The sequence below is a fragment of the Barbus barbus genome (assembly GCF_936440315.1).
Source record: "Barbus barbus genome assembly, chromosome: 6".
Classification (NCBI taxonomy): Eukaryota; Metazoa; Chordata; class Actinopteri; order Cypriniformes; family Cyprinidae; genus Barbus; species Barbus barbus.
This window is the reverse complement of record NC_136734.1, coordinates 22,352,643-22,380,295: the sequence shown is the minus strand read 5'-3', so window position 1 is coordinate 22,380,295 and position 27,653 is coordinate 22,352,643. Positions and strand designations below refer to the sequence as shown.

Genomic DNA, 27,653 nt, shown 5'->3' with positions numbered 1-27,653 from the left:
GACACAGACAGGAAGGAAGACTCTAGCTGCCCTCCTCTATTAATCTCTCCCTTGCTCCCCACATCATCCCCTATCATGCCATCGGACACTTCCTGTGCAAATCAAATAGAAATGTAGAAAAGTTTTACCCCAAAACAAAACAACTGGATGTGGATTTATGGGGTAGATAGTAAATATGTACATTGTATCATGTCCCAAATAGAATATGGGACTTTTACTGTTTGCCAATTTACTGGCAGGATGTGAATCTCTTGTGATTTGTGGTAGAGATATTTACAGCTATACTATTTCCTTACGCCATTATGTGGCGACTAGTAACTGTCTTTGTTAATGATTCATTGAGTCATGTATTTTACAGCATGTGTTTATGAGAGAGTCACTTTCACTCAACTGATTCTTTCCGCAACACTTATTTAGACTCTGAATTGGGATACAGCTTGTGTTTATGAGTGAGTCATTGAATCTTTCACTCAGTTTATTCTTTCAGCAACACTTATCCATTCAGGAATGCTACTCGTTGCTTGAAACTTCAGCATTTGATTCTGCTAGGGATTTGGGACTATTTTATTGGTGGAGCAAAAACAAAGCAACTGGCAACCTGACTGTGTCTGCACATGGCCTCGAAATCACAGTGCAGACACAGTGACCGTATAGGGGCCATTCACATTAAATGTGTATTTGCATTCCACTGTCAGTTTTCTGTTGTTTTTCTATGTAAACACATGCTAGGCCAGCATATTTCACTCTTGAGTTTGCGTCTTTGGCAGCATTCCAAAAATGCACCACTCAAGTAAAAAAAAAAATACTTCTAAAAAACTATTTTTTGTTTTGTTTTAATGTGTTCTGTGTTAACAACCCATTAAAGCACAATATCAGATTCAGAGCGACAACTTGGAGCACTGGTTGTGTGTTAAGATTGGAGCCAGAAGCCTCCTGGGTAATGATGCAGTCCTATAACCACCAGGCAACCTTTCCCACAATATCTGCAGTCTAATCTAATGCAGTGATGAGGTCATCCTCGCCACATCTTCTCTCCTGCTGTCTCTCTCTGCTGCAAACATTCTCTGCTTTATAGATGGCAAGCTTTAACCAACCAGTGTGTGTTTGCTTCTGTGTGTGTTTGAGGGGGTTACGTCAGGACAACAGTGTTTTTCAGTTAACCCACAATGAACACTCATCCCAGCTGCTAACTCACTCTACCCTGAATCCACCTCTCGGTCTCTGGAACACGGCCAGCCAGATATTACAGGAACCTCTGAAAATATGTGTATGCAAACGAATTCAATTGTGTGTAAAAGTACCCTGGCTCAGATTGTGTGCATCAGCCCATATTGAGATTAAATACACAATAATGATAAAGGATTCTCCCCATTGTGCCAATCATCCTTCACACTGGCCCAAACAACAAAAATCAGTAAAAGCAATGTGGTAGATGGTAAACATGAACAAAAAGTTATTTTTAGAGGAATTATTAGGATAAATGTTAATCAGCACCATAATATTAGTAAAAACATAAAACTATAGGAATATGTATTATTTCTCAACATATTTATAATATAATAAGGTGATATGCTGTTATGTAATCTCAGTGAGTATATTTTTGTACTTTTATTATTTGAGTACGTCATTCAATAATGCCACAATATTGTTTGAAAATATCAATAAAACATTATTATTATTATCATAGTACATTAGAAGCTACATTCATTCTGTCAAGCTACAACGTGTTAACATGTTATTGGTCCATTTATGTACATAATAAAAAGTATAAACTATCTATAATTTTATAAACTATCAATAATTTTTACTTTAAAATTAACACATTTTAAAGTAAAAATGTTGACCCCCCCCCCCCCCAAAGATACTGGGGAAGAGATAAACATTTAAGATAAACAAAGATCAAAAAAGCACATGCCAGCTACCCTATTCAGTGTGACAGCAATAATCTAACACTGTGTGAAATATCTCTCTCCATTCAGGGGTGAAAATCTTCATTAACATGCTTGAATAGGCTGCATAATATTATAAGCTATTTCATGCTGCCGTGCTTCCCCTCTTTCTCTGATGTTTAATTTGCTGCTGTTTGTGTTCTACTCTGTGTGTACCACCAAATTACTTTATATATTTAATAGAGCACCATGGTTTAACCATTAATAACATCAGTGTGATTTTGAGTCATATAGTGAATTTCTATACAATGGGTAAATAATGGTAAAAAAGTAAATGAAACACCTTAAAATAACATTTCACATTTAGGTTTTAGTATGTTCGTCATCAAGTAGCCTCAAAGAGCCTCACATAGCCAGACCTTAAGCCACATATTTTTAGTTTCCAAGTTATTTCAGTTTCCAGTGAAATTATAGATCGTAGATGCTGTTTTTATGACACAAGTGTTGCCTAATAGTGTACCAGAATATGTTAAATTCAAAGATTGTTTAGTAGTTTATTGTGGATTATTTAAGAGCTATACTGATGTAAACAGTGTGATGTCTTATTTGTAGTTATAATTTACTATGATTTAAAATGAATTATTATAATGAGATTAAGAAAGTACTATATAAGCATATTGCTTTAGGGAGCAAAATAAAAAATCTCTTAAATCTATTTAAGCACTAACAATCATGACAAAAATTTATATGACAGATACAGGAAATATAGGAAATACAAATACAGGAAACTTAATAAAAAGTCCCACTTTACCATAAGATTCAGCAATAAGTAATACAATGATAAAACTGTATGCCATCTATTCCAACCCCTGAAATGTATGATTATCTTCACTGGAACTAGTTAACAGGCAAACTGTTCCTTTCCTGAAAGATGACTGAAGGAAAAGAGCGTGCGAAGTGTAGCGATAAATAACACTGACATAAATCAACTGATCTCCAGAATCTCAGACTTCACTCCATTCATGTTAAATGACAGAAAGGCAACAGAGTCTCTACCAGTCATTTTTTTTTCGGGGGGAGGGGGGGGGGGGTGCACAATGAGAAAGAGTGGGTAAAAATAGAGTGTGTTTATGATTGCCAGGGAAATGGAATGAGCTCATTTAGGCAGGAGAGAATATTCTGAAGAGCACTTACAGCACAGCAGACATTATTTCCATGCTAAAAATGGCAGTTAAACTATTGAAATCAATGCGGGGTGAATTGCTGGATCATTATTCAAGATTTAGTTACTTCACATTTTGGATGTGTATCTTAAGTGAGAATATTACAATACGTGTTATGTATAATCATTAGCACACAAATATTAAAGACCACACACACAGAAACTATTTTCCAAAAAAAGAGTTATTTCATTAAAAATGTATTAAAAATAAATTACAAATTGAAATACAAATGTTCCAAACCTGTATGAATCGCTTTCTTCTGTTAAACACAAAAGATGATATTTTGAAAAATGTTGGTAATCACCAAACAAGTTCCATAGAATTTTTTTTTTCATACTATTGAAGTCAATGGCTCCCGTCAACTGTTTGGTGGTTACCAACAGCTGTTCAACAGTTGAAACTCATACAGGTTTGAAACCACTTGAGGGTAAGTAAATGATGACAGAATTTAAATTTTTTGGCAAACTATCATTTTAAGTGAAGCAATTTAATAATATTTTGATATTTAATTATATATAGCTTTATGTATGTAGTGTTGTGAGTTTTTTGTAACTGTTCCAGCAAACTTTTCTTTGTGTTTAACAACTGAAATGGTTTCCAAATTGTTTATTTAATTAGGCAAACGATTGGAAAACAAAGTGTATGATCTTTATTTGTTTACCTTGTGGAACAGGAGAAAAATATGTATTTTTATTTATCATTAATATTTTAAGTTATTCCGGGAGTGACGTCATTGATAATGGACCGGTCGCGCCTGCTCTCTCAGAACAGCCTGTGACTGGAGAGAGTCAGGTATGTCTCTGCAGTGCTCTGCATCAAAGAGTGAAAATGTGCTTTATTAGTTGAAGTTTTGAGTTAGTATTAATCGTAAAGGTGTTATGAAACTGGAACGAGTAAACATGTATTTAACTGTTGACGAATTTGATGTATATTCAGAGTTTTATGAACGCACATGTTCGTTTCATGTTGCCGCTTTCGCGCCAAAATTGAGCGTGGGTTTTTCCGTGTTAACAAGTGTTCTATCATATAATTTTTGGTGGATTGAGTCTGTGGGAATGTCATTGAGTGCAGTAAATGTGGGAAACTTCTTTTAATGCCAGAATGTATGTTTATAGAGAAATCTGTGTACAAGAATTGTAGTTGTTGTTAAGGAGGACGGTACTAATGTTCTTTTTGCATCCTTCAAATTAATCACAGCGAGTCTGAAGGGGTGTGTGTTAATTGTCTGTCCTCTTTCAATAAACTGCAGGTATGTGTAACAAAATAAGAAAAACCACTATACGATCTAACAAAATGAGATATATTAGCTATGATATCAAAGTAATTGAATGTACTGTTGATTGTTTATTTTATTGTTTAATTTGTTTTGTGTAAATGTCAATTTCTTTAAGAAAGACAATGTTCATTGTGATACAAAACTGTGTGTAGAATCAGAACAGCCTGTGACTGGAGAGAGTCAGATTAATCACAGCGAGTCTGAAGGGGTGTGTGTTAATTGTCTGTCCTCTTTCAATAAACTGCAGACTTGCTTCCCCAAAGAGCCTGGTGTCGGTGGTCTATTTGTGGTGCTGGGTGAAGTCCGCTACAAAATTGGTGCCGTGACCCGGATTTCAAGAGATCAGCCATCGCAGATCGCCGGGAAGAGCCTTCGCCGACATCACCTTTAAGGAGAACTTTGTGGAACAGATAAGCAGTGAAATACGAATATGGACAATCATAGTTATACACACACTAGGTCATCAGAAGAATTGCGAGATGCAAATGTTAGTAATGTGAATGTTACCCCTCCAAATGTTGTTCCAAGGTTACCAAGGGTCTCAACTGGGTTGGGGCGGGGGGCTCTGTTGAGTAGTATGCTAGAGCATGATATGATTGCTACCCCAGTAGACTCCCCATCCATTAAAAACACAAGTCAGTCAGGTACAAGATGTGACACACCAGCTTTTCGTGGTGAAAACTATGGTTTTGTACAAAGTGACCAACCAAACCAGTGGCAAACTATGGCAAACCTAATGAAACAGTTAGGTAGTGAAATAGGTAACCAGATTGCTGCCAGTTTGTCGTCAGCAGGTCAGAATGTCCAGAGAGATCATTTGAGCGCCCAGCATCCTTCAGCTCAGCCTCCTGACTTGTCAAACCTTAACCTAGTTATCAGACATCAAGATATCAGAGAACCTCCAACATTCAGGGGTGACAAAACAGACAGATGCACCATTGGTGAATGGGAGGAGTTGATGCAAACATATCTGAACAAGAAGGGCTACAGTGTGTCAGAACAAGGCCAGGAGATTCTTGATAGGCTGATGGGCCGTGCTAAAGACGTTGTGCGAACCTGCATTCGTAATAACCCCCTTATTAATGTGAACAGAGACCCACATGTTATTTTCTCTATCTTGAGACAGCATTTTGGAGATGCAGTTTCCTCCACCACCCCACTGAGAGATTTTTATGAGACCTTACCCAGGCGATCAGAAAGTGGCTTAGATTATTGGATCAGACTTAATAAGGCTGTTGATCTTGCCGATGAGTGCCTACAGAGACAAGGAAAAAAAGTCGAAGATCCCAGTCATGAAGTAACGATGATGTTCGTTAGGCACTGCCCTGAGCCTACCTTGTATGCGGCCCTGCGGAGTAAACCACTGGAGAGTTGGACTGCTAATGAAGTTCAAGCGCTTATAGACAGTCATCATAGAGATAAACAGTCTTCCAGTGTGGAGAGAGCATTGCAAGCCAAAGAAAAGCCCTCTGGTGCCTGGTGTATGACACAGCAGCAAGCCCCTGACAGTGGTCAATCCAGTGGCCTTGATCTTCTTAGTAGAGCAGTGTCTCTCCTAGAACAGATCATCCTCTCTCAGAAGGAGCAAGAGCCAAGAGCCGAGCAAGTCAGAACTTCACACGGGGAGTCGAGTATACATTCCGATTCTTGCAGAGTATGTAAGGCCCTTGATCACACAACAAAGACACACTGCTTTAAGGAGGGGCTGTGTTTAGTGTGCTACAAGACTGGACACAGAGGCTTTGAGTGCCCCAAAAGGAAACCAGTGAAACAAGGAATGACCAGAAAATCCTCTGGTCCTGACCATCCTTTAAACTAGAAAACCCACACTGTGAGGGGAGCAGTGTGGGTGCTAGACAACCAAAGGCCCCAGAGAATCTACTTAATGGCCAGGTCAAAAACATTGACAGTCTGATTCAGAAGGCAAGGAATGAAAGTGAATCAAGTATTATTGAGAGCAATTGTACCAATTTTCTTCAAGAGCCAATCTATACAAAAGTAAATGATGAGGATGATCTTTTCCGTGCCCCAGCATTAGTTGAAGGGAAAGTAGAATTGCTGGCCCTTGTAGACAGTGGATCCGTAACCTGTACTCTGAGTGAGTCAGTTGAACGCATACTTCAGGACCACGGTCTCATTTGTAATGAAATGAGTAGACCCACAAAGAAAGTGCTGACTGGATGTGGAGGTAACCAGACAAAGCCGAAATGTGCATATGAACTGAACATAGATTTGCTTGGATGCAAGATGACTGTCAACTTTTTAGTCGTCCCAGGTCAAGAAGATGATATGATTGTAAGCTCGAATGTTTTAAGGCATGTTACTCAGCAGGTTAAGAATACAAAGTGGTACTGGGAGAAAATTTCACAGCCGGTTCAGGAGAACAGTAATGATCCTCTCCTCAGCCTACTCTCAAATGTTGACCGCTGGCATGGAGACAAGATGCCAAAAAGAGTTGGCACTGTATTACTAAGACAATGTGTGACATTGGAACCACAACACGAACATCTAGTGTGGGGAAGGTTGAAAGAGGAAGTTCCTTTGTCTGTTGGGAGTACTGTGATGGTAGAATCCTCAACTTCCCGATCTGCACCACGGAACATTATGATTGCTCGTAGTGTGTGTCCATTGTGGGCTGATAAGTGGATTCCTCTAAACGTGATCAATATGTTGGATCGACCTGTAGTCTTACGTCGGAATTCGAAGATTGCTCAGGTGCATCCATGTCTCGCTCTTGAAGATCTGGGGTGTACAGAGCGCGCAAATCTTGAATCAAAGGAGGTCCTCCAGAATGTTGTTCATGTTCACAAAGCTAATGAAGAAAGCAAGGTGTTGCAAGCAGATTGTGCAGCTAAGTTACGAGAGCTGGGACTGACCCAGATTGATATTGACTCATGTGAGGTAAACGACTTCTGGAAGAGTCAATTGACAGACCTCATTGTGCAGTGCGAGGGTATCTTCTCTCGTGATAAGTTAGATTGCGGAGAAGTCAAGAATATTGTACACAGGATACGCCTGAAAGATGAAAAACCATTCCGACTACCATATAGAAGGGTTCCACCGGCCCATTACCACAAATTGAGACAGACTCTGGATGAAACGGAGGCACGCGGTATCATTCGGAAGTCCAACAGTGAATGGGCCTCGCCTTTAGTCCTTGTCTGGAAGCCCTCTGGAGAACTGCGGATATGCACGGACTTCAGGTGGCTGAACCAAAGAACAGAGAAGGACGCATATCCATTGCCTCACCAAGCTGATGCTCTTGCATCCTTGGGAGGCAACTGTTATTTCAGCACCATGGATTTAACATCAGGGTTTTATAATATCCCAATCCATGAGGAAGACCGCAAATATACAGCATGCACAACACCAGTGGGTCTCTATGAATACAACCGAATGGCTCAGGGATTGTGCAACAGTCCTGCGACGTTTTCTCGTATGATGACTGCAATATTCGGAGATCAGAATTACCTGTCCCTTCTTTGCTACCTAGATGACTTGCTGGTGTTTGGGAAGACAGAGAAGGAAGCACTCGACCGACTCATGATGGTGTTTTCTCGGCTTAGAGAACACAACCTCAAATTGTCCCAAAAGAAATGTTACTTTATGAGGAAAACTGTAAAGTTTCTGGGGCATATTGTGTCAGAGAATGGTATTACAACTGATCCAATGAAAGTATCAGCAATCAGTGAGTTCAGAGTGGTGCATCTGATGGAAGAAGACGGGAAAACTCCTTCATCAATAAAAATCAAGTCTTTCCTCGGAATGGCGAACTACTATTCTCATTTCATAGAGGGCCTCTCAGCATTAGCCAAGCCACTGTTTAAGCTGACTGCTGGGCAGAAGATCAAGAGAAAAGGTGGGAAAGGTGGCTCCTGTTTTCCTAAACCCAAGCGCTTGAGCCCCGAAGACTGGACTGCAGAATGCGATCTGGCTGTGGAAAGGATCAAACAGGCATTTAAAGACACAGTCACTCTAGCTCATCCCGACTTTGGGAGACCATTCCTCTTGTCCACGGATGCGTCTATGGATGGTCTAGGGGCGGTTCTGAGTCAGATACCAGAGGGAGAGAAAAGGCCAAGACCTGTAGCCTTTGCGAGTAAGACCCTGTCGAAGGCTCAGTCTCGTTACCCAGCTCATAGATTAGAGTTTTATGCTCTAAAGTGGGCAGTTTGCGATAAATTCACTCACTGGTTAAAAGGGACTTCATTCACAGTGCTAACGGATAACAACCCATTGACATATATTATGTCTAAGCCTAAGTTAGACGCCTGTGAACAAAGGTGGGTGTCCAAGCTTGCCCCCTTTGACTTTGACTTGAAATACATACCTGGCACCCAGAACATTCCTGCTGATCTATTAAGTCGACGTCCCTTTGCTAGAGCTTTGGAAGTCTGTGAAACCTTAGAAAGTAAGGCTCAACACGTGACCTCAGAATCAGTACAAGAAACTTTCCGATTATCAGTGAACGTACTCCGTCAGAACTCTGAAGGTAGTGTTCAGAGTGTCCAAGTTGGAAATTTGAGCCAGATAAGAACTGAGGGCGTGAAAGCTATCTTTGAGTCATGTCTTGATTGGGAATCCAGCAGACCTGTACGAGGTGCTCGGCTAACCCACTGTCCTAACAGTTTGATTCAGGGAGGAGTGGATACACTTCCAACCTTTTCAATCGAGGAAATACAGAGGAAACAGAGAGCTGATCCCATCGTTGCTCGGGCGATATTCTTTGTTGACAGAAGAAGGAGACCATCACGGAGAGAGAGGGATAATGAATCCGCCCTAGTACTGAGACTGTTGAAACACTGGGAAAGGTTGGAAATGAAGGACAGTGTTCTGTATCGCAAGTCCAAGGATCGTGTGGGAAAATGCAGGTATCAACTCGTACTTCCTCATTCTCTGAGAGCCACTGCCCTTAGAGGGACTCATGATGACGCCGGTCATCAAGGACAAAGTAGAACCCTTCATTTGGTGCGTCAGAGATTCTTTTGGTCTGGAATGGACACGGATGTCAAGAAGTATGTCTCTCATTGTAAGCGTTGTGTGGTCGGGAAGACTCAGGAACCTGAGGCTAGAGCACCTCTCGAATCTATCAAGACAAGTGTGCCATTGGAACTTGTATGTATAGATTTCTGGTCTGCAGAAGGGAGGAACGGGGAAAATGTTGATGTTCTTGTAATAACAGACCATTTTACGAAACTGGCTCATGCGTTCCCATGCCCAAACCAGACAGCTAAAGTTGTGGCCCAGAAGCTGTGGAACCAGTTTTTCTGTATATATGGTTTTCCACAAAGGATACACTCAGACAAAGGAGCCAATTTTGAAAGTAAGCTGATTGCTGAGTTGCTGTTAGTGTCTGGTGTTCGCAAGTCCCATACCACCCCGTACCACCCGATGGGCAATGGGCAAACAGAAAGATTCAACCGCACACTCGGTAATATGATCCGTTCCTTGCCTCCCCGATCAAAAGAGAGATGGCCTCAGATGATACAAACACTCACATTTTCCTATAACTGTACCACTCATGAGACAACAGGATTTGCACCATTCTATTTGATGTTTGGCAGGGTGCCTAGGTTGCCAGTAGATATCATGTTTGGTAGCGCTCTGAGGAATGATGATGTGCAGACTTACGATGAATATGTTGAGACTCTTCAGGAGGACATGAGGGAAGCGATAAGGATTGCTCAGGGAAACACCACAGGAGCCCAAAGGCGGCAAGCGAGAGAATATAACAAGAAATCCAAGGGTATTGATTTGGAAGTTGGAGATCGCGTGCTTCTGGTGAATAAGAAAGAAAAGGGAAAGAGGAAGCTAGCGGATGTGTGGGACTCGGTGGTTCATGTAGTGACGTGGAAGGACCCAACATTACACATCTACAGAGTTGAAGACCCAACCACCAGGAAAAGTAAGGTGGTTCACCGTAACTTCCTCCTCCCTGTAAACTTTCTCCCCTTGGAGGAGCCAGAAGTTGAGTCCACTGTGTTCTCCACAATCTCTGAAGGAGTGTTAACCGAAACAAAAGAGCAAGGAAGCAGATCTCTGTTTAGTTCTGAAAGAGGATCGAAGAGTGGCAGGATAGCTGCTTGGATCTTACAAGCCCAAGACCCAAGATCATCTCAGTCTGCGGGGACCTGTACTGTTCAAGATCAGGGCACTGAACAAGTCACCAAGATTGTTGATTCAGCCAAAACAGATCACACAAGAGACGATGACCCTCCAAACACTAGCAGCGGAAGTAGCCCCAGTGAATTGTCTAGTGACTGTGACACAAGTAACATCAGTGTAAATGAGGGGAGCAGTGCATCTGAATCCTTTTCAGCTAGAGCAGTCATTGACAGTGAGAACATGTCTGGTGGTTCTGTGAATAATCACTGTGTTCAAGTTACCTCTGATAACAGATCTGATCATTGCCCCAGGTCTCAAGTCCTAAGAGAAGTCAGTGGATCAGACACTAACCCAAAGTCAAATGACAGAATTGTGAGAACCAGGTCAGGCAGGGTAGTGAAACCTGTTAAAAGACTGCTTGAGTGCATGAGCATGATTATATCTGAACCAAATCAAAGAGACCCATTAGCAGAATTGTTCAGAGTTCTTTCCAGTTTTGTGGGGAGTTAGACTAACCGGCACTTGTTCCCAATTTGAAAAGTGATCAGAGCTGTATAGGGGGAACTTCAAGATGGATTGCGAAGTACTTTATAGAGGGATGTATGGTTATATGTATAAGGGCATGTTTCCCCCAAGCAAAATGTTTTGCTATTCGTGTGAATGACTGAAGTCTGGGTACCACTCTTTAAAGGAAAATATCTCATCTACAGCCTTAGAGTTTGCTGAAATTCGGGAGGGGAGAGTGTAGTGTTGTGAGTTTTTTGTAACTGTTCCAGCAAACTTTTCTTTGTGTTTAACAACTGAAATGGTTTCCAAATTGTTTATTTAATTAGGCAAACGATTGGAAAACAAAGTGTATGATCTTTATTTGTTTACCTTGTGGAACAGGAGAAAAATATGTATTTTTATTTATCATTAATATTTTAAGTTATTCCGGGAGTGATGTCATTGATAATGGACCGGTCGCGCCTGCTCTCTCAGAACAGCCTGTGACTGGAGAGAGTCAGGTATGTCTCTGCAGTGCTCTGCATCAAAGAGTGAAAATGTGCTTTATTAGTTGAAGTTTTGAGTTAGTATTAATCGTAAAGGTGTTATGAAACTGGAACGAGTAAACATGTATTTAACTGTTGACGAATTTGATGTATATTCAGAGTTTTATGAACGCACATGTTCGTTTCATGTTGCCGCTTTCGCGCCAAAATTGAGCGTGGGTTTTTCCGTGTTAACAAGTGTTCTATCATATAATTTTTGGTGGATTGAGTCTGTGGGAATGTCATTGAGTGCAGTAAATGTGGGAAACTTCTTTTAATGCCAGAATGTATGTTTATAGAGAAATCTGTGTACAAGAATTGTAGTTGTTGTTAAGGAGGACGGTACTAATGTTCTTTTTGCATCCTTCAGATTAATCACAGCGAGTCTGAAGGGGTGTGTGTTAATTGTCTGTCCTCTTTCAATAAACTGCAGGTATGTGTAACAAAATAAGAAAAACCACTATACGATCTAACAAAATGAGATATATTAGCTATGATATCAAAGTAATTGAATGTACTGTTGATTGTTTATTTTATTGTTTAATTTGTTTTGTGTAAATGTCAATTTCTTTAAGAAAGACAATGTTCATTGTGATACAAAACTGTGTGTAGAATCAGAACAGCCTGTGACTGGAGAGAGTCAGATTAATCACAGCGAGTCTGAAGGGGTGTGTGTTAATTGTCTGTCCTCTTTCAATAAACTGCAGACTTGCTTCCCCAAAGAGCCTGGTGTCGGTGGTCTATTTGTGGTGCTGGGTGAAGTCCGCTACATGTACATATAGATTAATTAAGATGAAAACACCTCTGGAAATATGATTGATGGCTTACTTTAATGAAACTTGCTAAACACAATGTAGCCATGATCATAGATCACTTTAAACTATTTTATGATTTAATGACGTGTCTTTAACATTTCATGCATGGATGAGAATCAGTGTGGCACTTCACATGATTGAAGCATGAGCTAAAAGCGAAAGCTTTTATCATAATGAGCCATGGCTGGTCAGCAGTTAATCTTAATGATTCTGGTCACGAGGTCTACATAATTTGTGGCCGACAAACAGGTACCTGACTTGTAGGTGGAGTTGTTGTGGTTTTAATCAAGGTATGAGAGGAACAATGAAGCTATTATGCTGATTTTGACCTAATCCAAATGAGTCATTTCTTATAGACTAGCTTTTAATCTAATCATACATTGTCGCTCACTATATATGCTTCCCTATTGCTCTCTATGTCTCTCTCTTTCATACTCAGAATAGGTCAAGATGTCCTCCTCCCTCTAGCCAAGATGACCGCAAATGTATGACATCATTGCTAATGCCTCCAGCACGGACTACCAATTTATCATCCCTCCCGCTTTCCATTCCCCTCCTGCTCACCTTACCTCTCCTTCTATGAGCTGTGCACTCACTCACAATTATCCTGCAAGGTTTCTCCAGAGACCAGCTGTAACTGCCGGTTCTACAGGTCAGTGGTTTCATACTGGTTTTGTTTATAGTACAAAACACTAAAATGTATTCAATGGTTTATCAGTGGTTCTAAATAGCGCCTTAATTTCTCTTTAGAAACTGGGTTTGTGCTTTCAGCAGTCAATTAAAACGTGGTTCCTGCACCTCATGATTATCCTAATTGTAATTGAACACATATTTATACTCACATAGTCATGAAAAGCTTTGGCTTCACTTGAGTGCTCACTTGTTTCTCTCCTCTCAGGAGCAGCACAGTAGAGGTCCCAGAAAACACTGCAATAAAAGATGTACAATATATAATAAAAAAGACTGTTACTGCAGTCTGAAAATAAATTACTATTCTCAGTTAATTAAAGCCCTATTTGGATGGGGCTTTAATTAATTTAATTTAATTTAATTTGGATTAGTTTTCCCTGAGGAAATGTTTGTTTCGAAAATGTATTGTGAGATTTGTATATGTTAGAATCAAATATGTCTGTGTTTTTGTACAAACTTGGTATAAATCACAGAGCATCTAATATTATAACTAACTTGGAGTTCCTCTCTTTTGGGGTTCCTTAGGTGTTCCTTTTGAGTTTTTTTTTAAATAAACTATGTTTTTATTCTGCAAGAATGCATTAAATTGATCAAAAATGACAGTGAAGGTATTTGCATTGTAAAAAAAAAATGAAAATATAGCTGGGAGCTGCAAGCAGCAATAGCAGGCCCAAGCCGTCAGTGCAACCGCCAACCCGGTGGCATCAGGAAAAGGGTGCACAGCTAGCACATGCATTACAGTAACCCTCTGGCACTTTGGATTTGAGGGATTCAGCAATGAAAGGGTTAATCCAAACCATCAAGTCTGTGAAACATACACACACACAACAATACATAAAACTTCGGTAACACTTTCAATAAGGTTTCAGTTACTAACATTAATTATATTAATTAACATGAACAATACTTATTATTTAGCATGTATTATTGTTAGTTAATATTCAAAACTAATAAACATTATTAAAATTTTAAGTTTTATCTGTTAACAATAGTTAATGCACTGTGAATTAACATGAACATTTTGATTAACTAACATGGTAACACTTTATAATAACTGCACACCATGACTAATTAGTTAAAGGGTAACTGAACCCTAAAACAACTTTTTTGAGTTAATTATCTGTAAGACTGTGTCTGTATTAGTGCTGTGCATTGATTCAAGTACATTTTTTGACATTTGGTTATAAAGTGTTTTAATTCTACAACATATGGTGTAAAAACGTCTGAGTGCTGGCCTCTTCAGGTTGAACGGTGGCTACTGCAGTTGAATTTTCCTATTGGATGTTGCATACCCCTGTGACATATGATGTCACTTACTAACCACGCCCCTGCACAGGAACAAGTGACTAATGCACTATTAATATTGTAGTAACTACTATTACCTAACAAGAAACTATGATTATTGATTTAGTAAGTAATAGCGCTCAGCTGAAACTGGTAGTTCACTATTATTAATTAATAACTACTATTTTTTTGTATATATCCTGGAGAACTACTGTATACAGTTTCATAATTAATGTGAATTATGCATAATGTATAATTAATTCTAAAATGAAGATCATGGTAACCCACTAGTAATGACTCAAGAATTATCAAATTCTTTTAAAGGAACTACTAACTACTTGGATCAGTATTCTAAAGTGAAAAGCATCATAAATCCCTAATATTGACTGACGGAATTTTAAGCTTTTGAGATATATAAGGTTTTGGATAGTAATGACTCAAGTGTTACTACATCCTTCTGAAGAAACTACTAATTATTTGGATCAGTATTCTAAAGTGAAGATCACGGTAACCCACTAGTAATGATTTAAGTGTTACCAAATCTAGAAAAATTAATTACTAACCAAAACCTTAAAAGTTTACAATGACTTCAGTAATTACTAGGGAGTTATCACGATCTTCACTTTAGAATACTGATCCAAATAATTAGCAATTCCTTTAGAAGGATGTAGTAACACCTGAATAATTACTATCCAATGCTTCACAACACTCTCAAAAGCTTACAATGACTTCAGTAATTACTAGGGAGTTATCATGATCTTCACTTTAGAATACTGATCCAAATAATTAGTAAATCCTTCTGAAGAACTTGGTAATACTTGAGTCATTACTAGTGGGTTACCATGACCTTTACTTTAGAATTAATTATACATTTTTCATATTAATTATGAACCTGTATACAGTAGTTCTTAGGGAAGTATGAAAAAATAATAGTTACTGATTAGCTAATAATGAACTACCACATATGACTAAGCACTATTACTTACTAATTTATTAATCAGAGTTTCTTGTTAGTTACTAATAGTTACTAGAGTCCTAATATTGCATTACTCATGTGTTCTTGTGTAGTTATTCATTAATGATGGAACAGTATTCTAAAGTGTTTCCCAATGCTTTATAAAAGATAAACTAACTATTTACTAATGCTTACCTAATGATTCATAGTGTGCAGTTATTATTAAGTGTTACCCTCTCTCTCTCTCTCTCTCTCTGTCTCTCACCAACCCCCTCAGTCACCCTCACACTCAACATCCCCCCACCCCACACAGCCCACACCCCACACACTCAGGGAGGGGTAGAGTGTGATCAGATGTCTGAAAGTTTTTTTAATATTCTCTTATCTATAGAGTTTTGAACCATATTGAAACTAACCATATTTCCTCAGAATTACTTTTTCTATGTATGTAAAAAGTTTTGAAGTGTTTGGAAGCTGCACTTTAAAGATACAAGAAAATTACTGCAATCTTTTTTTTACTGTTACTTTAATAAATTACCATAGCCACACCGTTCAAGATATCTGTCATGGTGCACACACGAGGAGGACACAGGAACACGTAGACGAGGACGTGAACTCAAATAATAGTCTTTACTGAACACATCAAGACAGGGCAAGGCAGGGCAAGACAAGGCTTACAGACAGGAAACACCGGGGAAAGACCAGACGAACAGACTGAACTAACTGAACAGACAGGACTAATATACAAGGGATAATCATAGACAATTAGACAAACACGGCTGGACAAGAATAAACTAATGCTTACATATAACAAGGACAGAAAACAAACCAAATATGGAAACATGAGGCAGGAACACATGACACACACGACAGAGGACTGACAATATCCTAAATCCGTTCGCAATTTAACATCTTCAGTATATTGGAATCATGTTGACAAAGTTTGGTGTGAACTACTTGTTTCTGCTTGGAGGAGTATGAATTTATTTACAGCCTGATTTCCCCAAAATTTTACATTAAAATAAAAATAGCCGACTTCTTGTTGGTCGTAGCTAATGACTGTAAATTAGAAAGTTGTCCGGCTTGATGAGGTCAATATATGTACCGAGTTTGGTGTCTGTAGCTAAAACTAACCCCCGCACTTTTGACAAAAGGTGGCGCTATAGAGTGCCTCCTCCACGCCCATTTATGAGCTTTTGCCAGTGTCTATCTATCACTAATACTGATGTGTGTGTTGAGTTTCATGACATTCTAAAAATGTTATCTGCCTCAAAATCACCCAAAAATAATTTTCAAGTTTGACACGTTGCCATGGCAACAGTATTTTAGATATCAATATTCCCTTCAGTTTTACATCAGCCGTGTTTTGACATTATTCTGATGAAGTTTGAAGCAAATCGAGTAAAAATAAATTGAAAGCATTTGAAAAATGACACACTTCCTGCTGCCAGTTAGTGGCGCTATAACTTTCAGTCATAAAAGTCACATCTATCCGATCGGCATCATACAACGAACAAACCACTGAAGTTTGATCAAAATCAGACAATGTATGTGGATGTTATTTTGTGTTTATCATTTTTCGCCATAACTTCATCGCCTCGCCCCGGGCAAACGGTTCGAGATATCAAAAATCTCTTCACAATTTAGCGTCCCCAATGTCTTGAGATCATGTTCACCGAGTTTGGTGGCAATCGGTTGGATATCCTCAGAGGAGTATATCAAATTTCAGAGCATATGCTTTTTATCACTAGAACCGCCAGGGGATAAATTTTACCCGTGGCTGTTTTTCAAATGTACATAACAGATTTTCAACCAAACATTCAACTCTCCCAGTCATTGACTTTTACTAAAATTATGTAATTTACAATCCAATGTTGTTAAAAATTACTTAGATAAAACCAGATAAAAAACAGAGCATTTATACCTATAAGCGTCGCGCGTGTCAAATTTACCCACTATATAATGCATGTATTTTCGCGCTGTCATTTTCTTGCCACTTATGTTTTAAGTCAAGTCAAGTCACCTTTATTTATATAGCGCTTTTAACAATACAGATTGTGTCAAAGCACTTAACAGTATCAAATTGGAGGATAGAGTGTCAGTCATGTATAAAAATAAGATTAAACACTCAGTTTTCAGTTAAAGGCATTTCATTATTCAATTCAGTGATGTCATTGTCTAGCTCAGTTTAGTTTAAATAGTATCTGTGAAATCAAATTGATGATAATCGCTAGAAATCAAGTGTCCCCATTGATTTCTAGTGAAATTTAACATTGTACATTTCTAGGCAACGCCTTTCACTCACTAATTTAGCGGTTATCAGTTTCATAAATAAAGTCAAAATGACTAAAAGAAGGCGATTTACCCCCCGAAAACCCCCGGATAGTCGAAATAAAATAAAAAAATAATAATAATCCTTAGAAAAACAAGACGGCCCTGCGCCTTTCTGGCTTGGGCCCTAATAAATTAGAGAATCTGATAACAGACTGCTCAGAACAGCCATGATCCTCACCTTAATGAATTAATTTCCATTCATTATATTATATTAGTTTTGTTTATTTTCTTGGATTTTGTGTTGGATATCCAGACAACGAGATGTTCCATACAAAATATAAACACCTTAGCATTAAAGGGGTCCTATTATGCTTCATTTTACTTTAATACTAACTTACTTTCAGGTTACTTTTGTATGTGTTTGTACATGAAAAAGATCTGCAAAGTTACAAAAGGGAGTTTTTTCTCTGTTTCTGAACTTCAATTATAGTCCTTAGTTTTCTTCTTGGAACGTCTATGTCAAAATATCACACACTTAAATCATTCACCCCCAAGGCTTGAGCACAAAAATACCAGCGGGCGAGGTCTGGTTGAGTTGCGTAGTTTGTTGTTGCCATGTCTGAGAGGCGCCATTTCATAGATCTAATATACTGATACACATTCAGCTTTTTATATTCGCAGACATAACCAACTGCGTTTAAGTGAACTGTGTTTTTGACACAATAACAAAAGAGATGACGATAACCAAAAACAAACAGATGTTTTGTTTGTTGTTGCCTTAGTAACCAAGGCAGGAACAGTAAAAGCTTCACCCTCTTTCCAGAAAGCAGCTGCTCATTGGCAGGATCCTTTGGAAGGTAATGTTATGTTTAGTCCAGTTATTGCTCTTCTCTCCTTTTCATCTCACAGTGGGCAGGGTCAAAGACGCGATGATGTAGAAGTAGTCATTGATCTGATTCTGCAGAGATGGCCTTTTGTCGCACTATGACGTTATAATGTGACAAAATGGAAACAAGTAGTTTCCTGGGCTTGGATTCAATAAGAGCTTTATAGTACAATGACAAATTTTAAGGAAAATTCATGACCCCTTTAACTAGAGATCCCATGAATCTATCATTCCTATCTTGATAATTATAACTCAAAACACTTTTAGCACACTAACCCCATCCAAGTAGTGCTAAAGAAACTTTCAAGTATAGTTACTTACCACCACCATGAGTGTAAGAACCCAGGCGGCTCTCCTAATGTTATGTTCTTCTCCCATCGGATCTGCCAAGTTAAACAGAGAACAAAGAAAGAGTTATAAAGATTCAGTGACAAGTCGACCTGTGCTCCCTTTGTGATTTAAACATAATTAAGGGCAAATTTTGCCATGGAGAGCTGAACTTTGAGTCAAACATGGTGCCCAGAATAAATCTGAGAGATAAAACTGTTACTTGGCATCTGTTTGAAACAGTTTCAGTGTGACTCAGTCTATAACTTCATTATTAAAAATTCAGTTAACCAACTGACACTAAGCTCTGCTCTCCTTGGCAGAATATGCTGTAGAAAGGAATTGGAGATTTTAAGGCAAGATACTATAGGTGAGTAGGGTAAAGATTTAAACAAACAGAAGTCACCATACTTTTCACAGATGATTAATCACAGCACATAAAGACAATTGTTTTTTCTATTGCATTATTAAATTATTGTATCTTTATATTTGTAAATGAGGCATTATCTAAATAAATGATGCACTAATTTCCATGAATTTTCCAGAACAGCAATCTGAACATTGGATAAAGCCAAGGTCAGTTTCATTTTGTTGACAGATAAAGTTTTTTTATTTTGTTAAGTTAAAGGTTTTCATTTTGTTAAAGTTAAAGTTTTTTATAGAGGAGATTTTGGATAAATCTTTTTAATCACTCCACGAATCAGAAACTCTGTAAAAACCTTCAGAATAGAATATATATATATATATATATATATATATATATGCATCTTAACTGAAATCTACAGACACAAATAACAAGCATTTTTATAAAAAAATGAACACTTAAAAGCATATTTTGTATATTTTCTTTCCACCAGTCTACAAGAAGAAAAGTTATGGAAGAGAAATAGCCCAAAATTTCCAAATCTGCCAGTGAATGAAAAAGATAATGGTTTTGTCTGTAGTGTCTTGCCTTAAAAATAGGCTTATTAGCAACATTTTATTGGATAATATGTGAAAAATACTATCAAAACACACAGGGAATCCACTGATTTAGAAATAGAGCAAATGCTTCTCTGAAAATATGGACAGTTGCTAAGGTAAGATCGGTCAGTAAAAGGCTGTGCTTAGCGAAGGTCAGTTATCACTAAAGCTTCTGCAAACCCTTCTCCTTTCTCATCCTTAACTCTTTTTCAAAAGACTAAACAGGAACAGAAAACATCATCCATCTCGATGAGATCATCAGTTTCAGTCACTGGCAAGTGAGATGGGTTTACTGACATTAAAGCGCTGACGACAGCCGCCATAAACAACACGGGTGTGCCCAACATTATCTCAATACATTGCCTCGAGAGCTAAGCTATTTTTGGGTCCAAGTCCAGCGTGAACTGGTTACATGAGCAGGGTGGCAAAAGACAGGAGTCGCAAAGGAAACCGGCTACAATGGACGGGGCGGCTGGCTTAGTCACAGAGGCCAGTCTGAGTCACGACAGCAGTGTCTGGCTTGTTGATGTTCATGTCTGAGTGGTGGGCCAGCCTTTGTGTTTTTACCTCTGTGATTGTGCCAGTCTCTTACTCTGTCTTTCCTCTTCTCTCTTTGTTCTGTTCTACTATTTATCTGATCTTATTCCTCTGTAATTCACAAATATTTACTTGACTCAAGAGCTGCAGCACTCATCTGCATCTGCATTTACTTTTACTGTTCAGTTGTATCTTGTCAGTTATCATGTCATCAGCAAGCGAGCTGTCATGGACACAGATATAAAAATCTCTTCCACAAACGCAGCTTGAGAGAATGTCAAGTCATTAACGTCGAGTGCCTCTAAAACAGACCCTTCAGAAGAAAGTTAAAACATTGCTTGCTGTCTGATGAATTGTGGCTGCAGTGCAAACAGGTCTCAAATTGTCCACTCTGTGTATTGGGTCATCTAAAGCCTTTCATAACCAGCTATTCTAACTAAAACGTCATGTTGAATATAAACCACTTTCATTTAAAGAGCAGAGCAAGTGAACACTGCTCTATGAAAAACCATGTAAATAAGCTTACAGAGCCCCGCTCCATCTCCATGAGACCATGCCATTAAACAGAATCAGTTTGCCCAGTTTCTCGTGCCAGCGTGGTTTTGTATCCAGTGTAATTCAATTAAGCTGGGATCAGAGAACAGTTTGGGTTTCATTGGAGCCGTTTACTGGCCTACATGTAAACATTATCTCTTAAAACTACAGCGTCTTAAATAGATTTGTGTTTAGAAGCTTTTTAGTGACAGTCACAGAGATCTTGGTGAAAATGCAAAAAGGTAGTTCACCTACCTCTGACAGGAAGGTCTGTGCTGATTTCTGAGCTCCCACATGTAGCAGATATTCGTAGACATACAGAGCTAATCTGCAGAGACAGAAAGTTAAGAGGACTTTAAGGCAACTTTCTTTTTAGATTAATTTCATTCATATATATGAATGAATATATCTTTCCATACTAATGCTAGTCCTAACCTTAGGTCTGGTTCCAGTGACTACATAAAATTCATGGCATCTCTGAAATGGCAAACTTACAGAGTTGTCATCATTTACTCATTCTCATTCACAAAATGTTAATACTGCTCTTTTCAAACAGGAGAAGTGAAAGGTGAATGGCAAACTGCACTAATAAAAATATCCATGGAATACAATGTCAAGACTAAAAAGACTAAAGACTTAAGACCAATTCCTGAAGTTTAATTCTGAAAATGTACAATACTATACTATATGTGCATTTTCAATATTGCACAAATGAGATTTGAGAGATAGAGCCGAAAAAAAGGTTTTCAATGAATAATGACTTGAATTTTAATCTGTTATTTTCTGTTTTAATCATATGGCTTTAGAATAATAAGGAATCATTGAACTTTGTTTTTTTTTTGGACATTTTAGCCTCTGGTCAGCATTCAGTTTTATTTTATGGGGAAAAAACATATTTTTTCCCCATGTGAATATCCTAACACAAGAGAAAATATCTTCATTTTTGAATTCACTATCACTTTAATTGAACCCATATCTGTGTGGCCTGGCTGTGTATCCTCTCATATGGTTAAGGAACCAATATGTGAATTTAATAAGGCAAAATTAGTGTATACAGGATATCAAAATGAGTCCCAGTTTGGAGATCATCATCAAGACACACTTTGGGCAAACATTAGGTTCACTGAGAGTTCAGTTTCCATTACTCTTCATTTCACCATTTCACTTGCAGTTCACAGTCCGACACGGATATTTTCAGTAGTTCCATCTATTTCCCATGATGTTTTTTTTTTTTTTTTTTTTTTTTTATATACTGGTAAAATTCCTTCAAATGATGCTCATGATTTTTTAATCTTTCGAGTATCCTCTATGAATGTGTAAGTGAGTCTGAGTCAGCACAGTCCAGTAGCAACCTATTAAATTTATAATTTAAGACAGTCAAATGCAGACAAAATATTCACTCTCCTGCTTGTTTCTGCAGACACAAACCTGCACTGAACAACCTCCAAATGAAAAAGAAAAAAGAAAAACATTCACCACAATGTAGAAGACAGTGTTTGTACAAGAGAAGAAAATGCTGAAGTGGAATAATGACAGAAGAGTTTAGGAACATTGGCAAACCAAGATCAAACACAAGTGAGATTGAGAGAGGAGATCTGGAGGTTGGAGGAATGACGGGGGGTCCTGAGCTCCTAAGAATAAATCCTCCTGAGATTGTCAGCCAACTTTCATATTCTAATGACAAAGAACAGAAAAGTAAAGGAGAGACCAGGAACTTTCCAGCTGTGCTCTCTTTTGAAGCTGGAAAATCACTTAGTCAGGTATAAGTCCCTATATAAAAAGTGACTGCACTCTTCAACAAGCCACACAATTTGAGCTATTATTCATGACTGTAGTGTAGTCGAGTTACATGAAGTTTAATTTCAGTATGCGCAGTAATAATGATGCCTGTTTAAGCAAACATCATTAATTAAAGAAATATAACAATAAAAATTACAACAACCAACAAGCAAGTTGTAATATATACACAATACAATAAAAGTGAAATAAAAAAAACAAATAACCAATTACGTAAACCCTAAATAAAATAATTAACGATCACGATCAAGTTTGATTCTCTTCAAGACAGTTTTCAGTAGCTATTTATGAGCCTGAATAAATAATTCTGACTGCTACATATGCACTTATTTTGTGCAACAAAATGAACAGGTAAATCAAGTTATAATAAAATGAACTCATAATTGTTCACTACAGCTCAATATACTGGATATACAATCAATATGAGAAATTATAAAAGAGATAATAATGACAGAACAGAAGAGAGGCGAGATGAGCACATAGTCTCAGAGTGTGTCGTTAACCTCATGCAGCACCCTCATCCCATCAACCCAGCGCTCTTCCCTGTTCTACAGATGAACTGACAACATTCTCATTGGCTGCCTTACACTCGCTAGATACAAACAGACTCATTTCCCAAGAGACATTAGAGAGCGGGGAGTTTGAGGGTGATTCTGTCTGTGTGTATTTGTATATTTGGAACAAATATGGCTATGGGTATGTGTTTGACATATTAGGTGCAGTGAAGAGAACAGAGGATGAACACAGAAAGACAAATATAGAGAAAAGAGGCAGAAAAGCAGGAACTCATAAATGATTAATGATGACAGCTGAAAGGGAGGAAGGAGAGTGACATGAGGACAACAGAAAAAAAACATTGCAATCATGATTTGCTAAAAGTTGCTTTTATTTAACAAAATTGTGTGCATGAGTCTACATCAGTATAGCTGACATCTTTATCTAATCCTTTGAAAATCTATACATTTATAGTGGTTATGACCTTTTATGTGTAGCCGATAGGGCTGTTTATTGGCAAGAATCTGGCGATAAGGGTTGCGATACGATGTATTGCGATACATTGCGATACTGTAAGCAAGGCGATATATTGGGATATTTCTTATTTTAGGAATAGGATATATATTTTTTAGGAAAGCTGTCATTAAGAACACACCACCATATGCAAACCTTAGCAAAAAATAAATAAATAAAAATAGTTTAACCAGAACACACTGCAGAACACACTGGGATCTGCATTTGCAATAATCAGTCCCTATAACATTCAACATTATTGAACCACTTTTTGTGCAGTACGAGTAAAGGGGGAAATATTCAAGTGCTTGCATGATTCTTTAGTTAAATGTATGTATAAAATGTATTCTATAAAAAGATAAAAATATATATTTATAGACTCTACTTTAAAGTTTCAGTTTAAGTTTACACTTGTGACATGCAATGTCATAACAATTGATCTGAACAAAAAATTACATCTGCTTAATATCAATGAAAAATAAAGTGCTTGCAGGATTATTTGAGACCGTTGTTCTTTGTAACAATCTAAAGGTCTTTACTGTCACTTTTGATCAATTTAGTCATCCATGCTGAAAAACGTAGTAAAAAGATCTTTAGATTCCGCACCCGCCCCCCTTTTAAAAAAAAAAAATCTAACTGATCCAAAACTTTTTAATGGTTATGTGCAAATTTATAGTAGATTTATTTCTACGCAAATTGTGGTCAAGGCAGATTTTTTATTTTATTTTTGGTTAAAATTCTGTGCAAACTGCTGTCAGTTCGAGAAAAAACAAAAACAAAAAAAACAATCATTCTATTTGGAAAGACATAAAAAAAAAAAAAAAAGTTCTTTCACTTAGCCTTTGAATCAAAACAGGTGAAATGGAGCTAAGAAAGAACAACAAAAGTATTTTAGAGGGGAAAAGGCCATAAGGAATGAAACTCATATCCTGTGTGGACAGGTCAATGCTACATTCCTCAGCCTACTGGGCCCAAATTCCTCTGCTCTGCTAGTTAATACGGAAGTGGTTTGCTTTCTTATTTATCATAAAGTGTCAATAAAACTGAAGATACAAATTATTCTATAAAACAAAGACAATGCAAACAAAACAAGTGCCCATGTTTAATGTTCTTAAAGCTGTCAAGAAATAGTGTTTGACTTGAGCAGGCAATTGAACACAGAATGAAAACCAGAAGTTTAGGGTTTAGTCCAAAGCATGCTGCACGACACCTCAAGAAACAATGCCTTTCTCCACGACAACAGGAAATGCCAGCTTATGTTGCAGATGAAAGCGGGGCGAAAATGTGCAGCTCTGGAAAAGAACTTACAACATACACGCTTACCAGAAGCTCTTAGTCTAGTTTACAACTACAGGGGAAACAGACCAAAGTGACAATAATAGAGAAACCACTTAACTTTGTTGGATTTCAAACAGGTCACATGGGAAAACTAAAGGACCGTGCAGACTGTGTGTGTGATATGTGAAAAAAGAAGGCTGTATAACACACATTTGTGTTATACAGCGACAGAGAGAAAGACTCCTAGCCGGTTTCTAAGCCATGCCGTCACGCTTGCTTAACCTTGCAGTAGCGCCGGTGTGATGCTGCTTGCATATCAATGATGGAGAAAAATATCAGAGGCCAACCACTCTGCAGGAAAACTGTTCCACCAGCAGGAACGACAACACCAGTCATTCTCTTACATGCTGAATACAACTGCAGAACATAGAAACAACACTTTTCATCACACTAGAAAATACAAAGAGTACATATATTTGAAAATCACCATTCACCAAGAATATATATGATAATTTTATTAATATATCTTGACAGTTATGAAAATGTACAAATGCTTTTTCTGGTGCTCAGACAGTATAGAACATGATAATAGCAATGCCAAGGTCATGGGTTTGACTCCCAGGGAATGCATGAACTAACAAAATGTTTGAATGCTATGTATTTCGCTTTGGATAAAAGCTTGTTCAAAAAGTAAAAATAAATAAATAAAATCACTATATTAATGACAGCTGAATTATTTATTTGATATCTTTGGAAACTGTCACAAAAACCTCCATGGTGATTTTGTTTCATCATTTTGTTTTGATATCTCCAAGTGAGGAATATTCCACATGTGTTCCCACATGGAGTTCTAGAGAAGAAAAGAAACTTCAGGCATTCTAGATAAACATCCTATAATACATTTTCCACTGAGCTAAAAGCTGTTAGAAGACATGTTGTGACAGATGTTTTCTTTAGTAGACGGTTTGCATATCTTTGATTTGAATAGCTCAGATCACTTACATGAGCATACCATGTATTATGTTACGGTTCCTAATAAGGTTACATGCCAGCTGGCATTTTATTTACACAAAAAATGCCAAATTCTACTCACTTCTGGCATTTGGCAAATGTTCATTTGGGATCCACATGTATACATATGTAGTGAAACCCAAACGCACACAGAGAGTTATTAATAATAACTTATTGCTACTTATAGGACAGTTTTAAATCACCTCCATGACAATCATAAACAAATGTGACTCAAACTCAGATCGGCCAACAAATCGGATTACAGGTGAGCTTGTCAATGTTTGGTGATCTTTACAACACAAGAGCAACTTCTAAGTTAAGAGTGTGCTTAAGATCACTTTTTAAAATCCAGTTATATTATTCAACTTCCACTCTGCTCAAATTTAAAGAGAATAGACTAAAATTAAAGTTTACCAGACACAAGTCTAAACTGACACAACTGATTAATGGCCAACAGCACTATGCAATTTAAGATGTTACTGACTTGCAAAAGGACTGACAACATTCAACATGCGATACAACGACCCTAAGCACATTACCTAGCACCTTCCGTTTTATCTTTGACTATGAATTTTGTTTAGAAATATGGTTTTAGCAAGGACTACTTGTTGGTCCATGTCCACGTAGAAAACAGCTGTTTCTAGAATAGGTAATAATAAACCTTTTAATTAAAAAAAAAGAAGTAAACTTTCAAAGTGGACAGCAAAAAAGAGAGAAAACCTTAAAACAGATGTTGAAAATAAAATAAAGTGCCAACGAACTAAAAATGTCTAAGACAAGGAAAAACAGCCAGACAGACATTCAGATGGACAGCTGGAAAGGTCACTCAAATGTGAAATGCATAAAACACTGTTACAAATAAAGGACAAGCAAACTATTTGAGTTAGTGAATTACGTGCTGTTAAAAAAAGATTCCTTGACTGCTCAAGAACGATGAAGGAAACTAATTATTCTTGATAATCATACAGACTGCTACATGAGCACCCGATTCAAGAAGTGATCTAATAATATTTCTCATAATGCAGAAAGCACGTAACTTGAGAGGCGAAGCATACAGTAGTACATGCGCCAGCTGCTGTCTTATATGTCTCCTCTGTCTAAATGTGTGTGTGCGACTGCAGATGTGATCGCGAGAATTCCTCCTCCACCTCCTGATCAATATAACTTACTTTTCTCGTGCTTGACTATCCGATGGCACGCTGTTCTTGGCTTTGGCGTACATGCTTGCACAGACGCGACTGTCACGCACCTGTCAACCCATCACAGCCTCTGTCGAAACAATCCCGTCACCATAGCGACTCAATCAGCTCCTCACCATTGGATGGACCGCAGTGAACAGGCGCCCCCTCTCTCTCTCTCTCTCTCTCTCTCTCTAGATGTCTGAGCATAGAATCCTGGATGGCCACGCCCACTCAACACCTTTCGCTCTGACTGTAGCCACGCCCCCGTAATCCGGCGAATTCTTATTCTTTTGACCTAGATAGTCCTAAAATCTGACCAAGAAAGTATGACTACGCATTTGATTTATTTCAATATTAATAACGACATTTTACCTCACAAACCTTCAAATGTCTTTTAATGCCTTCTAGCTTAGTTTCAGAGACCTTCACTTGAGCATTCACAGTTTTGTTGGCTACACAAAGTGTACATTTGTAGGCTGAAAAAAAAAACCCATAAAAAAACAAGTAATTGCTTTTTAAACAGTTTCACAGTGAAAGTAGATGAAAAGTGTGCCAGAATATATACTGCAACAAACGACTTTACAGCACT

At 37.9% G+C, this 27,653-nt stretch overlaps 1 protein-coding gene across 2 annotated transcripts in view; it reads right to left on the bottom strand.

The window, feature by feature from the left end:
* Window positions 1–27,269, bottom strand: part of LOC306871788 (single-stranded DNA-binding protein 2-like) — a 36,329-nt gene extending 9,060 nt beyond the window's left edge. The window contains exons 1-4 of one of the 2 annotated variants that reach the window (XM_079419950.1): window positions 27,053–27,269; window positions 21,045–21,117; window positions 18,750–18,811; window positions 13,182–13,266 (exon numbers count right to left, since the gene is read on the bottom strand). In XM_079419950.1, the coding sequence (XP_079276076.1) occupies window positions 13,182–13,266; window positions 18,750–18,811; window positions 21,045–21,117; window positions 27,053–27,105 (273 nt within the window). In that variant the 5' untranslated portion in view covers window positions 27,106–27,269. The remainder of the gene's footprint in view (window positions 1–13,181; window positions 13,267–18,749; window positions 18,812–21,044; window positions 21,118–27,052) is intronic. The other variant, XM_079419949.1, reaches the window with a different exon arrangement.
* Between the last annotated feature and the right edge of the window lie 384 nt (window positions 27,270–27,653).